The sequence below is a fragment of the Balaenoptera physalus genome, assembly GCF_965194825.1.
Source record: "Balaenoptera physalus genome assembly, chromosome: 3".
Taxonomy (NCBI): Eukaryota; Metazoa; Chordata; class Mammalia; order Artiodactyla; family Balaenopteridae; genus Balaenoptera; species Balaenoptera physalus.
Genome location: NC_138890.1, coordinates 106,870,811 through 106,885,673, shown reverse-complemented (window position 1 = coordinate 106,885,673; position 14,863 = coordinate 106,870,811). Strand labels below are relative to the sequence as shown.

The 14,863-nt window shown below is 38.9% G+C and overlaps 1 protein-coding gene across 13 annotated transcripts in view; it reads right to left on the bottom strand.

Moving 5' to 3' along the window:
* Window positions 1-9,563: 9,563 nt before the first annotated feature.
* Window positions 9,564-14,863, bottom strand: part of MEF2C (myocyte enhancer factor 2C) — a 165,983-nt gene continuing 160,683 nt past the window's right edge. For 10 of the 13 annotated variants that reach the window (XM_082458146.1, XM_082458153.1, XM_082458158.1 and 7 more), the window contains one exon: window positions 9,564-14,290. In XM_082458146.1, the coding sequence (XP_082314272.1) occupies window positions 13,969-14,290 (322 nt within the window). In that variant the 3' untranslated portion in view covers window positions 9,564-13,968. The remainder of the gene's footprint in view (window positions 14,291-14,863) is intronic. The other 3 variants (XM_082458148.1, XM_082458150.1, XM_082458149.1) reach the window with 1 other exon arrangement.

Below are 14,863 nucleotides of genomic sequence, written 5' to 3'. Positions count from 1 at the left end.
TTTCCAGAGATAACCACTATCCAGAAGTTAGTATGTGTTTCTCCTGTGCATTAAAAAAATTCTTCTACTACATATTTATATCTAAAAATTTGCTTTTTCTCCAAAAATTATGTTAAGATTTTTTTCCATGTTGTTACACGCAAACTAACTGTCCATCAGTAGAAGAAATGAAAAACTATGGTTTATTCTCACTAGGAATAGTATTAGAAATAAAAATGAATAAACTAGATCTGAATGTATCAGCATATTAAGCTATTTTTAACCAACTGAAAGAACTCAAAAGTTATGTAATACTTTATATTACTCATACCATATATTTCTTAATTCAATAAATATTTGTTGAAAGTTAATTCTATGCCAGGTACCATTCTAGCTGCTTAGGATGCCACAGTGAACAGAACTGATGAAGCCTTGTTTTGGCTAGCTTGCCACCTGGAATATGTATTGGTTAGGTCGGCCTATGGTCACTGTCAGGAGAAAGAAAGAAGTATCATACCCGGTAATGGTCAGAGTAGAATTCTAAATTTTCAAAATGTTTCAAATCCTTACAATATTTCTAAATGTAAATCTTATTATTTCTATTTACAGATGAGGCAACAACCCAGATAGGTTAAACAAATTTCCACACAGCTCATAGTTGACCAAGAGGGTATTCAGATTCATTTGCTTCAACGTTTGTAATCTTTTGACACTAACATGCTGCTGCTTTACCAATCAATGTCCACAACACTGTAAATGAGACCATAAGGATTTAAGATGTTTCTTAATCCATAATAAATTATATCTTATTCCTAAGGACTTAATATATTATTTATTTCATAATAAAATAGCACTAGACCAAGACTGGAGACTATTTAAATCTATATGATAGTTTATAATAAAATGAATGTTGGTGGTTTTGTATTTCTGTGGGACACTTCCTTGCCTGCTCACCTTTTTTACACATGTGTATCTTTACATCCTTTTCTTCAGTGTGAAGAAACACTGGGAGGTAATACAAGAATCACTCTTTGATGTTACCCAGGAAAACTAGAGGAGTTAGTGACCTTATACTTTAGGCCCAAATACCTACTTTGTAGAATGAGGATTTCTTTCCTTTCTTTTTTTTTTTTTAATTTTTATTGGAGTATAGTTGCTTTACAGTGTTGTTAGTTTGAATGAGGATTTCTTATGCTCTTTCTGCTTGCCCTCCAACACTGACTGGCTGCTTGGTTGTGCTCAGCCTTGGGGTGGTGATAGACAAAGGAAGAGCCAAGGTGAGAAGTATTTGGTCTCATTGAGCTTATATTCTAAGACAGATATGCATGTAGACATAATCAAGACCTCTCTTCTGCTGTTTTATTGTATCAATCTGGTTCGTGTTCATGAACTATATACACATTATTTATGTGTGTGCATATGTGTGTATGTGCAGGCATGTGTGTGTGTAAGTAACAAATGTTAATCAGTTATATACATGTATTTAATTAAATGCATAAAAACAAAGTCCCAATACTTCTTGAAAAATATTTTATGTTTTAATGCTTTGGTATTTTTTTTTCTTACTAATTAAGAGAAGAATGCAATGTCCTCCCACTGGTAGCTCCAGAGTACTTAAGCAGATAGGCCTTGCACTTAATTTCACTAAGGGCACCTCAAAATGCACCTGGGCCTTTTACTTTCATTTGTGTTTTCCTGTATTTAACCCTCAAGGGATGGGTAGATGCACGGTCAATTTTATAGGAATGTGGTTTAATATTACTGGTTGCACTGACTATCACTTTGGGTTCTACACATATTGCAGCTTCAAATAGTTTCCCCAGGAGAAAAACAAATGAAGTCTCTTTTTGGATGGTTTAGAGACAGAAGATAAACATTCTAGCTTTCTTATTCTTTTATTTTCTGAGGTTCAACGTTATATTTAGCAAAACTTGGTAAGAATATGGTATAGGAACCCTCTATAGCAAAACAGTCACTTAATATTCTGGATTACATAATGCCTCCATCCTTGAAGTAGTCAGTTTATTTGATGTGCATTGTTACATTACATCAGTCTCAATATAATCATATTAATTTATCTCTTCAATTTTAGCATTTGTGATCATTTGATCATGACCGAGCTGAAGTTTACCTCCCTTTATCTATGAATACTGTTAATATTTGTCAACGAATATTGTGGGAAAGTAGGTTCAAAGTATGCAAGAGAAAGAATAATTTTGAGCAGCTTACCTTGATTTGAATCGAGGCTGGATGAAGTATGATTTTCTCTATTGAAGGAGGCCTTACTACACCTCAGCAGGAAGCATCATGGAGTGAGAGCTCCCACTACTATCAATACTTCGTGTATAATATTCTGAATATGAGATTTCTTTTCACATAATCATTTTTTAAATTGAGGTAAAATTTACATGGAGTGAAAAGCACAGATCTTAAATGTGCAATTAAGTGAATTTTGACAGTGTCCCAATCACCCCAGAAAGTCCCTTTGTGCCCCCCCTTCCAGTCAGTACCCGCCCCCCCCCTCACAGTCAACCACTGCTCTGATTTCTATTACCATAGATGAGTTCTGTCTGTTCTTGGTCTGCATATAAATAGAATTATACAGTATGACCTCTTTTGTGCTCAATGTCTTTCATTCAATATAATATAATTCATTCAATATAATCCTTGCATACATTTTAATGAGTGATGTTTAAATAATTATTATCACAATTAGCACCAACATTGGTTACATTCTGGTTTATATAATAACTAGTTGTATATAATTTTCTAAATACAGAAGTTCAGTGCATCCTGTCTCATATTTCTTGATTCTATATTTCACAGTAACTTTCTCTTCTATTCTCAGATTTTACAAAATGCATTATTAAAGGCAGGAAGAAAACTGGCCTTTAGCAAAGTAGTTGAGCTCTCAGGGGCTGTTGTATATGCTCTCGTATTGTTGTCAGTACCTTTAAAAAGGATTCTGGAGAGGATGCCCGACTGAGGAAAAATAAACCATTTTTTCTGAGTTTTTTTCTTAATAAATGAACTCAAAGGAAAAATACCAGCACTAACGGAGACTTTAGGAGGAGAGGTGGTGAAAAGTATTATCCTTTTATCTTAGTAGAACTCTGTGGTAGAGAATACGTTTTTTGATTTGGCCAAATAATTTCTTTAACATGTTTTAAAGGTAAAACTTTGTGCATGCAAAGAACATAAACCAAGATATTTAATTCGGAGGACAGGAAAGTGGGGTGGAAAAGTTAGATTATTTTTAGCCTTCCAACTCGTACTTGGTAACTTAGCTGATGAATTAGGAAGTACCAGAAAGTGGTATACTCTCCACGTCATTTCAGCTGATGGTATGGACAGAGAGGTTAGCAAGGGTGACATGTTTTCTGTGTTCTAATACTGTTGAGTTGTGTTGGTCTCTTGTGGGAGCAGCTTGCAATGACCATGAGCCAGGCAGCTGTAAGTTCAGCAGAAATCCAGTCAGGATCCCTCGACTTTGCAGTCTTAAAATTAGATGGCTCGGGCTTCCCTGGTGGCGCAGTGGTTGAGAATCTGCCTGCCAATGCAGGGGACAAGGGTTCGAGCCCTGGTCTGGGAAGATCTCACATGCCACGGAGCAACTGGGCCCGTGAGCCACAACTACTGAGCCTGAGCGTCTGGAGCCTCTGCTCCGCAACAAGAGAGGCCGCGATAGTGAGAGGCCCGCGCACCGCGATGAAGAGTGGCCCCCACTCGCCCCAACTGGAGAAAGCCCTCACACAGAAACGAAGACCCAACACAGCCAAAAAAAAAAAAAAAAAAAATTAGATGGCTCAATCGGATAAACAGATTCTTGATTAGGCAGAAAAAATGAAATCTTATGGGATGAATTCTGAAGTCCGTCAAAAAGAAATGCAGGTAAGCGGCTGGGAAAATGGCAAAGAAAACCCAAATATTCTTAGGAAATAATATTTGTCATTTAATTATGGGAAGCTTGTTGCTTTAGTAAGGCTTTTTGTTTGGCTAGTGTAGTCAACAGAGAAGCAAACTCCTAATCTTAAGGTTTCCTCCCGGTCAGCTGAAGGTGACACTTGAAAGCTTCTGCACCTGGAGAATCCTAAAGGCAAGCTCACTTGTCCTGAGGTTTTGAAAATTGAAACTGAAAATGCACTGGAATTTTCCAAGGGCCTCTTCAGTCAGCAGAGAGCTTTCTATAAATCCACTGTGTGGCATTTACTTTTGTTTGGAAAGAGTTTTTTTCTAAACTAAAACCTTTCTCTTTTTGAATATAAGTAACACGCCCTACAGTTCAAACATGAAAACAATATTAAAAAGGCTATGTTGTCAAGTCTGGCTTCCACCCTGCTCACCCCTTCCCCCAAACCACCATCACTTTGAAACTACTTTGTTGTTTTCCTTGTATATACTTCCAGTGTTTCTTTATGCAAATATAAGAACATTGATTGTTTACTTCTCCCATTTTTCTCTGGAATCAGCATACCATATACTGTTCTATGATTGCTTTTTTTTAATCTAACAATATATTCTGGAAAATTTCCATATCAGTACATAGAAGTTTTGTTTGCTTTATGTTTCTTTTGAACTAATGCTGTTGGGCTGGACCACGCAGGCCTGCAAGCTCTGTACTTGCCCAGCCTCAAGACCTAGGAAAGAGCCCAGAGTCAGCGAAGAGCAATCAGTGGTTTAACGATGGGGGACCTTACATTCTGAAGCAAGGTCCTGGAGAAACACCCCACCGTGTGTGCGGCACACAGGCGGGCAGGACATGGGGCAGTGTTCGCTCCGGAGGGGAGGTAGATGGTTACCAGTTACAGGGGGAATTGATGTCAGGTGGACTCATCGGTTACCAGGGAAACTAGCAGAGGGGCAGGCCCCTCACCGCCCCTTTGATAAGCTCTCAAGGTGAAGATGTTTGGATCTAAAGATTAGAACAATCACTGGCTGGGGCCGGGAGCAAGTGTGTAGGCATTTACTGATTAGGCTCTATGGTTAAGAGGGAATGATCTTCCCTCTTGACTCGCTGATGTCAGGTGAGCCGGGTGTAGGTGAAGCAGGGACTGCTTCAGCAGGAGATGTACAGAGAGCAAGAGAACAGCCATCTTGGGCGGCCTGATCATACAACTGTATTCAATGTGTTGATGTACCACAATTTATTTAAACACTCCTTTATGGATGGGCACCTTCCCAATATTTTAATCATAAATGCTACACATACAAACTTTTGCATACAAACAGGTTTGCATTTCCAAGCAGATGCTCTTGTAAAGAGAAACAAGTGTACCATATGGAATATTCATGGAATAAATGCTTGAAGTAGGTAATTCTCTTTCTGTAACAATTACTTGTAGAAAAGTCTCTGTGTGTTGATATATTTGGCACCACTAGTGGGAAGTTTGGGGATGAATACCTGCAAAGCACTGCTTTCTCCATAGGTAGAGTGTGTGAGTTGGCCCTCAGCAAAGGGGCGTACCAAATCGTCTTTGGGGAGAGGATGTCATATTCCCAAGAAACAAAAGAGCACATTGTCATCACCATAGGAGAAGTCTGAATTTTGTTGACTTCTTTTTACTGTCATTTTACAGAGTATGGTAGCATGTATTTTGAGTAACTTTTGGGGCGAGTAAGGATCTATTCACTGATTAGCGCCTATAAAGGTCTTAATTGGGCCTCGGAGCAACCCCATGAGTTAGTCATAAATGAGAAAATTGGTGCTTAGAGAGAATAAATAACTTGACAAATGAAATGCTACTTAGCTTGTGAGGAGCAAAGCTGGTCTGATTCTCAACCAGGAGACTAGATGACCACTGGAAAAACTGCATCCAGTGTCACTGAGCAGGCAAAATAAGAAAATGAAAGTCAACTCCATCACAGAGAAGCTACTCAACACCCATTATAATGGGTCTTGCCCTCACTCATGCACCAGCTGCAATTTCTTTTTCCTCAGGTTGCCTGGCCATTGCAACCTCCAGGCCCTGGTGCTCTCTTTGTGGAGAGGAAGGTGGGGCAAGGGAACTGACTTGGACCTCGCATTTCTGGCTGTGGAGAGTTCGGGGAAAGTGCTTTCTTAACAACTTTGCTTAGTGCGGAATTGCCCCACTGGTAGTTCATGTTTCCTCCCTTTCAGCCTGGCCCTTGTACCAGTTACCAGATTCAAAGGGGATTATCATCTCTATTTGGCCTAGAGCAGAGGTTGGCTTTTAGAGATGGGTGCTTTAGGGCTGGAGGTTCTTCCTCAAGTGGAAGCCGGTCAAGATTGGGGGTGTGATGGAGCTGATGACCTGGCAAGGTTGCTGCTAAAACCAGAAACCACTTTAGGGCCAGAAACTATGAACATTTTCCTACCTGTTTTCTTAACTATAACTCTCAGGCAAAAGCCCCGCAGGAAAGAGGCTGTACCTAGAAGAGGAGAGGTTAAAGGAATAGCCTCATTTTGGGTGATGGAGACATTTGCTCTCTGGAAATAGAGACAGTGGGAATTCAAGGGAGACACACAGTGGGGAAGTGAACTTGACTTTCCACTTTCATCACTGGATCTTGCTTAGAAGTCTGTCTGTAAGGAGAACGTGTAGGAAAAATGCCATAAAATATGGAAAAAGGACTTAGTTCACAAAATGAAAACTCAGATGCTCTGTTCTGGGTGGTTTGCCTTTATCAAATTCAATAACTCTATTTAATCCAGACTCCCAAACATCATTGAAATAAAATAACCACATCCAAATTGGACCTATGGAGCACAAAGTGTAATCCTCTAGGCTTTGGTTAGGATGGTTCATGTCTGTGCTCTGCTCCCCTAGGTCTCCCCGAGCCCATAAACATGTTCAATTTCTACCTGGCCTTTTAACAACCTTTCCCTTGATCCTTGACCCTGCTAGCCCCTCGTGCCCGCTCTCTTCTTTTAATCGCAAACATTGTAAAAGATTAGTTCATACTCGCTGCCTGAAATTTCACATCTCTCAGACAGACTTCTGTGGTCTCTCCTCTCTCCCACACCATTTTATTGAACTAGTTCTCAGATATCACCCTTCTTTGATCTTCCCCCTCTGGAACCCCAGTAAAGCACTGCACACTGTTGAACGCTTCTTTTTTTCTTTTCCTTGAAACCTCTCCATACCTTGACAGCACTCTTTGGTTTTCCTTCTGACTGCTCCTTCTTGACTTTGTCCTTTTCCCTCTGTAGGTCTCCCCTCTGCAACATTCCCTTCCAAGCGTACTTCTCCCCTCTCCCTTGCCCTTTCTTCCCCTTGACACGCTTTTCAAAGGCACGGCTCCTCCCTCTTAGTAACATCCAAAACTTTACCTTCAGATTAACTGGTATCCTGAGCTCAAGTCTATATTTACAAAATTCTCATATTCTTCTTGGATATCACTCAAACTCCACAGGCTGAAAACTGAATTAATTACCTTCCTGACAAAGCAGTGACCTCTCCATATCCAATTTGAACATTACTATGATCCTAATCATTTAAGCTTGAAACTATAAACAGTTCCTTATCTATCATCACTCCTACCATAAACCTAATCATTTGCTGTACTTTAACAATTCCATCTCTTGCAATCTTTCACTTAATTCCTTAAACCCCCGACTTCTTAAATTGCAATTATATAATCAGACCCCAACCAACTCTTCCAGTCTTTTGTCTTACTGCTCCCCTTGGGAGCTTCCCGGCCTCTGCACACGGAGGGTAAGGAGAGACCAAAGAAAGAGGCAGACCACTCCAGATTGGTGGGCGGCAGGTTTAATAAGCAAGGAAACTTACACAGAAGGCTTGTCTTGAGTGGCTGCAATATAAGTGGATCTCTGCACCCGCTCACCAGAAACTTAAAAGTTTTGCTTCTTGGCCGAGCAGAGCAGCTTTCTGCATCTTAGTTCCCTGACCAGGGATTGAACCTGGGCCCACGGCAGTGAAAGCACCGAGTTCTGACCACTGGACCGCCAGGGAATTCCGTTAAAAGTTTATATAGAGGACTTAATGGGGGTTCAGTCATGTATACTGTCCAGATGATCTCAACACCACCTTGCTCTCTTGAGGCTGTGTTCTTGAAAACAGCTCCCACTGTGGGAACAGTGGGCAGAACGTACATTCCAAAGACGGGCGAGAGGGTGAGAGACCTCTAATTGCCCGAGTCCTCCTCTCCATGATCTCCTCCAACACCTACACATGCTATAGTTTAAACAGGGTGGGCCATCATTCCTGCAAATTTGTCTCTTGCTTTTCTATCTTTGTGCCTTGGTACCTACTATTTCCTCCTTGTAGGTTGCTCTCATCCAGGACTGGAGTTGTAATTTGCAGGGTTCACTGCAAAGTGAAAATGTCCTTTTTTAAAGAGCAGGGAAAAAGTACCTCTAAAATTACTACAATTCAAGCCTTGCCACTTTTTTTTCTGTTAATCACTTCTGTTCACATACATGATCTATTGTCCTAAATGACTTCACTTACAAAACACAAGCTCAAAGATTAGATTTTCAAGATGGTGACAACAGAACATGAAGCTAAGTGGAGGGCCTCGTGTGACTGCAGAGGTCTTGCACCCACAAATCAGCCCTGTCCTCATCCATCTGGGCCTTTCTCCATCCTACCCACCTCCAAAGACAAGTCAAAGACTGCTTCTGCTGGGCAGATTATGAAGTGCCCATTCTTGGGGCTTCAGCTCTGTTCCAAAGATGGCCAAAGTGCTTCCCTTCTAGCACTTTGCAGATGTCTCTGAAAACACTTCCTATTTCCTATTAGCCTTTTAATCTCCTATTAGGTTATACATTTATTAATAGCAAGAGTGACATCTTGATTCATCCTAGAATCTACCACGAGATATGCATAATAATTGCTTAATAAATGTTTGCTGAAAATGGATAAAGAGAATAAAGAGAAAAGCACTGCTATTCTGAAGCCACATGCAGTGTTTCTGCAGAAGGCATTCTCTTTTTCATCAGAGCAGGAGTCACTGCTAATGCAAACGTCCAGTTCTCCAGTTGGTTGGCCAGGGCCTCCTTGTTTTCCTTTTCAGTTCCTAAATTAGTCTCTATGTTGATCTTTCTAAGGACATTTCCTTTAGAAATTATATCAGTAATTAAATTTTGGTAATGGATATATTTTATAGTTTCTAAAAATGGATGAATTCACTAATTTCCTCAAATATTTAGATGGAAGCCTATGTTTTCAACCTCTTTTGGTTAACTAGACTATTCTGATGAAGAAAAAAGAAATAAGTCTGGAAGTGCTTTTTACACACTTTAGTTTAACAAATATTAAACATGGGGATACCTTGCACAATGAGTTTTGGAAAAGTCTGTGTAATTAAGCAAGTTATCAAAGATCTTCACGGAACTGCTTTGATAATGCAGTTGAGCCACTTGATAAGAACCTTGAACTCCCCACACTGGCTGGATACATATATCACCCCAGGAGCAGGGGAACAATTCACACTCTCCCTCCCCCCAGAACACAAATACCCCTCTTTTTGAGTATTTTGAGTTGAAAACTGAGAAAGCTCACTTGTGCTTGTGGGAGAAGCTGCTTTAAAAAAAACACGATAAAGTGGAATAAATTTAAACAGCGAAACATTAATTAAAAAAATGCACCACAGACACTGCATCACTAAGAAAGCCAGTAACTTTACTGAATTGTCTGCAAAATACAAATTATACCTTATTTCCAGCAGGAGAAACTTTTGAAAATTCCCCACTTTTATTCACTACAGACAGCTGAATTAAGTCCCTTGAGATACACAGATGTGGTTTAACTTAGTTATAACATCTTGTCATCTAGTGGCGACAAAGTCCAGCTTATGCCGCTGTGAGCCTCTATTTGAATATTTGTTGCAAATGCTTGTATGCCCTCATTTACAAGCTATTTTAATTACTGTCATTTAATGGAAACAAGTCCCCAGAAAAAGAAAAAGAAGAAAAATGATACAGCAAACCATCTGAAGCAATCCAAGTCCTATGCCTACAGTGACCCAGGGCTGCTTCGCTCCAAGAGAACACTGGTGATGCATTCAAACCACAACAGAATCCGTCTCTTAGCTGACCTCTCTGAATTAAACTGAGGTATGGATCAATTTGAGGTATGAACAGGGAAGGCAAAATGCAATACCCGATTATGAAAATAACCAAAATGGACAAATTTCATGTAGAAGATATGTGGCTTGGATTGCTCCACATCTTTGGTTAAAACGTATTAAGAAAAGCCTTTAATTACATCTTGTAGTCTGAAGCATTCTAACAGACACCAGTATTCCATCAATCTTCAAAAGATCTGTAGTGGCAGGAAATTAACGCCATATAAGTGATGACATCACAGCAGATGGCACAAACGGGAACAGATGAAGTACGCCATGCTTAGGCAACAGCATTTATTGAGGGTTCGAGTGGCTGCTTCTTCTTTAAAAAAAAAAAAAAATTTTTTTTTTTTAAAGAAAGAAATACAAAGCATTTACTCTCTGGAGTGAAAAACAAAAACAAGGATAAAGGGGCAAAAAATGCTATCTCTAAGTTAGAAGATGGGTATGTAAGAAAAATAAATACATAAAAGTGTGAGAGGGCAGACATTTTTCTAAAAAGTGTATTGGAAAATGTATTGGAATTTTTTAAAATTTTCACCTTAGTTAACCTTAAAATGATCTGAGGATGACAGGTATTTTTATATTCATCATTACAAAATGCTAAATTCCACCTTTGGGAAAAAATAAGCCATTTTACTAAAAAACACAATTTTAAAAAAGGTTGAAATGAACAGCCTTCCACGCACCAATGCATACAGGTTGTGCAGCTTGCGTATATTGCATCAGTTTTACCAGTATTTAAGCTTAATATTACCAAAACATCTTCTAAAATAGGATTAGATATAACAATACTTGTAAGCTGTGTAAAATGCCACTTATGGTTCTTTTACTTGCAATGAAGAATGTTGCCTAAAATGTTACTCTAGGATGGGTTATGTAAAATAACACTCCCTCAGGGCTCTGCCCTAAACTCCTGAATACAAAGGATTTACCATGATAAAAACCCAAAACCATACTAGCTTTGCAAATACAATAAATGGTAAATTACAGATAAGGTATAAGGGTAAAGATAGACAGCGATTGTTTACAGAAAGTGACTCATCACAATCAAAATTGTGCTTCTTCTCATTAAGTCATCTTTAAAAAATTCTCAGATTATCCCTTTGCTATCTTGCCACCACTTTATATGACTTCAGTAGTGGGAACAAGAGATGACTGGCATCCATTTTCAAGTGATTCTGTTCTTTTCATGTTCTTATAAAACTATTGTCAGAACTGCTATAAATAGCCAAGGCTTCTGCTGGCACTTTAGCTTACTTTATCTTCAGCATTAGAAAATCACTTTTTCTTTCTTGCTGAGGCAAATTGCAGGTAAAAAATTAATATGGCTATTTTTTCGTATTTTCACATAATGACCCTTTCCCACCCACTGGTAAGTTATTGATAAAGTGTTTTGAAATGACAGAGAACATTTGTGACATTTGCATATTTTGTACACATCAAGTTATGAGGATGGGTTGTAAGAATGGGATCAAATTTATGGCGAGGAAAATGATTTTCTCAGTTTTTTTTCCCCCTATGTGTGAATTTGTGTGTGTGTGTGTGTGTGTGTGTGTTTTCAGGGATGATTTTCTGTTTTTCCTCTGCATAAATGTTTTTCTTTCATGTTCCATGGATACCTGGAGTAGTGGGATATATGAAATGATTGATATTTTTTTTGTTTGATTTAGTATACAAAACGTTAGTACAAGGCAGGCTAGCATCCTATATGGATACAACCAAAGGTGCATTGTGGTCTAATTGTGGATTTCAGATCAAGTTAAGAAAAATATAGCCTAGTTAGTAAGGTCTCTTGGCTTTTGCCACCCAGCGGCAGCCTTTTGCAATGAGAAACACATAGCAACTATGCAAGAAAAAGAAAACACTGGATAAGAAATGTCCTACACCTGATATAGCAGTGTCGCTCTTACTGTCTATCTTCTTTGCTGTGTATGTCAATGTGTATGACTGGAGATGAATCGACAGATCTTCACATTCCAAGAGAAAATCATTCCTAGACTGAAATCACTTTTAAACAATATATATCAACTTTCTTTTATGGCACTCACTTTTTAAAGGGTCTGAAAATTAATCCCTTATAGACGAATATTAGACAAGAGTCATCATTATTTTTTGAAAATTAAAAAAAAAGGGACATAGAGAGGTTCTTTAATGGGATTTCTTGAAATGGCTATTAAATCTCTTTATTGAAGAAAAAATAGATGACATACATGCTTTATGCAGAAGTGACATTTGGGGGTCCTGACACACCGGGATTGTTCAACAGTCCTATATTGCTGACAAGATTGTTAAGGGTCAGGTAAAATAATTAAAAACGGATGACGAAGCAACTATCCCTTTACCTGCTTCCTTCTTATCTAGCACCCAGTCTTTCACATTTTTCTTCTGTGGGAATTTATAACTCATGCATAGAGTAAACTCCATATCACTTGTTTCTAGGGCTATATTGGCAGGACATGTGCCCCGACACAGCTCTCTATTCTGGGCATATTTCTTAAAAGCGTTATCAAATTCTAGGCTGAAAACCAACCATATCATTTAGGATATGGGCAAGTTTAGGGTATGCACTTACTGAATTCCAAGATGCTTGGTGAAATGGTGAGATCAGAAAGGGGCCCTGCATTTGATAAAAATGCAAAAACAAAAACAAAAAAAACAGCATGAAAGAAACTAATTAGTATATACAATGGATGTCAGTTGACCCAATTGATTACTAATGGATTAAAAACAATTTAGGGTGTTGCAATGTGATATGTTCTAATCCCACAGGTTATCCTTTTGACAGCTGACCTTGAACTTATAAAATGTATGCAGAGTAAAAGAAAACAGAAAGAAAATAGTTACTCAAATGTGCAACTGCACAAATATACCCCCCTCCCGCTATTAAGATAACAAAACTTCTGCTATTACCATAATATTATATATATTAGAAAGCTATACACAAGCATGTTAATTTCACAGATTTTTTAAAAGATTCTTAATATTTTATATAATTAGAAATACACATTTCAAAAACAAAACTTCTACAAAGAGAAAACAGTTATCTTGGTTAGCAAAGCATGGAGTTCTTCATGGCTTAGGGTAGTGCTTTCTATACAAAAAGTCCTTTTTGGTTTTTTTACAGGACTGTTTAAAATATTAGCGAAGCTATCAAGGGGGAAAAAAACACATTTTGGCTTAAGTAAACTACAAAAAGCCACAAATGCTTTGCAAACTCTGTCTTACCTTTTATATGAAAATAAGCAAAATGTAATGTACATATTTTTATATTTTTATTTAATAAGAGATGCAGACCCAGATTTATTTATTTATTTAATTAAATACGTTAGCCCTCAAACTCCACATTTTTAAAAATAGGTATGGTCCTCTTTTAATGGTCGTCGATCCTTTCTCATGAGTGCCATACACCAAGGATGTGCCTGCAGGTTTGTGAGCGTTCTCGGGGTGGGTGTTAGGTGACCTGATGTGTTCCTAACATTTAACCTTGGCCACCCTTGCCGGGTCTGTCCAAAACATCTATACACTTTTCTATATGTTGCATAACAGCTGCTCTCTCTTTCAGTAAAGATCTGCCGCTTTTGGCAAATGTTTCCTTTTGTCTATTTACATGTAAATAACGTTGAACCTGCAACATGACACTATCTATTGTAACATACATTTTGCAAAGGAGCACAACAGTGAAAAGAAGTTAGCCTTAAAATCTATTTTGTACAAGTGTTCTGTTGTACAACTCAAGTGCTAAGCTTATCTCAGCATTTCTGTTTATCTTTATACTGTATCACTGAGGCAATTTAAAAGTACTTTTACAAAACAGAGTACCTGACTTTTTTTTCCACACACAGCACATATAATGCATATCGACCCCCCTTCCCCATTAAGGTATAGCACACACACACACTGCAAGAAAAAAAAAAAAACTATTAAGTAATAATCTGATCATGTTGCCCATCCTTCAGAGAGTCGCATGCGCTTGACTGAGGGACTTTCCCTTTCGTCCGGCGAAGGTCTGGTGAGTCCAATGGGGGAGTGGAATTCGTTCCGGTGATCCTCTCGGTCGCTGCCATCGTACGAACTGCTACAGCTGCTCAAGCTGTCAACAGGAGATCTCCCCGCCTCGTGGCGCGTGTGTTGTGGGTATCTCGAAGGGGTGGTGGTACGGTCTCTAGGAGGAGAAACAGGTTCTGACTTGATGTTGAGGCTTTGAGTAGAAGGCAGGGAGAGATTTGAACTCTGAGATAAATGAGTGCTAGTGCAAGCTCTGTAGGAGGAAAGGAAACCCAGTTACAGATGGAGGAGGCCTGGAGCCCCCAGGAACTCACAATTACATAAAACATCAGCTTAAAGATTTGCATCGACACCAGAGCATGCCCAGAGGGAGGAGAGCGTGCTTGAAAGCACCTGGGGGCATCGCCTTCTTAGAGCAATCGGGATGCTTTTGTTGATTTGCCCCGTAATAATTCCAGCATTCAACTAGTCCAGGCCTCATGAATCATACCCCTAGTCTCTCACAGCCTCCCTAAATGTCCGGGTTACCGGTTCAGGAAGGTTTTAGCAAGACACGCTGGAAAAAGCATTTTCTATGTCCACGGAATTTCTCCCTAGACTAGTTCCAAAATGTAATCCAAGACCTAACAATACAGGGCTTAGGTTCTGAATTAGACTTCTTTGATTTACTAATGCCTGTGTTTGAAAATTATTGCAGAGAGCTCATTATGGATATAAATGTTTCCCTCAATTTAATATGCACATTAAGTTGCATAGTCTTCAGAGAAAGTGAAGAGAGTTCAAATTTCAAATAAATAGAATCCATAAAATGCTACCTATAACCGTT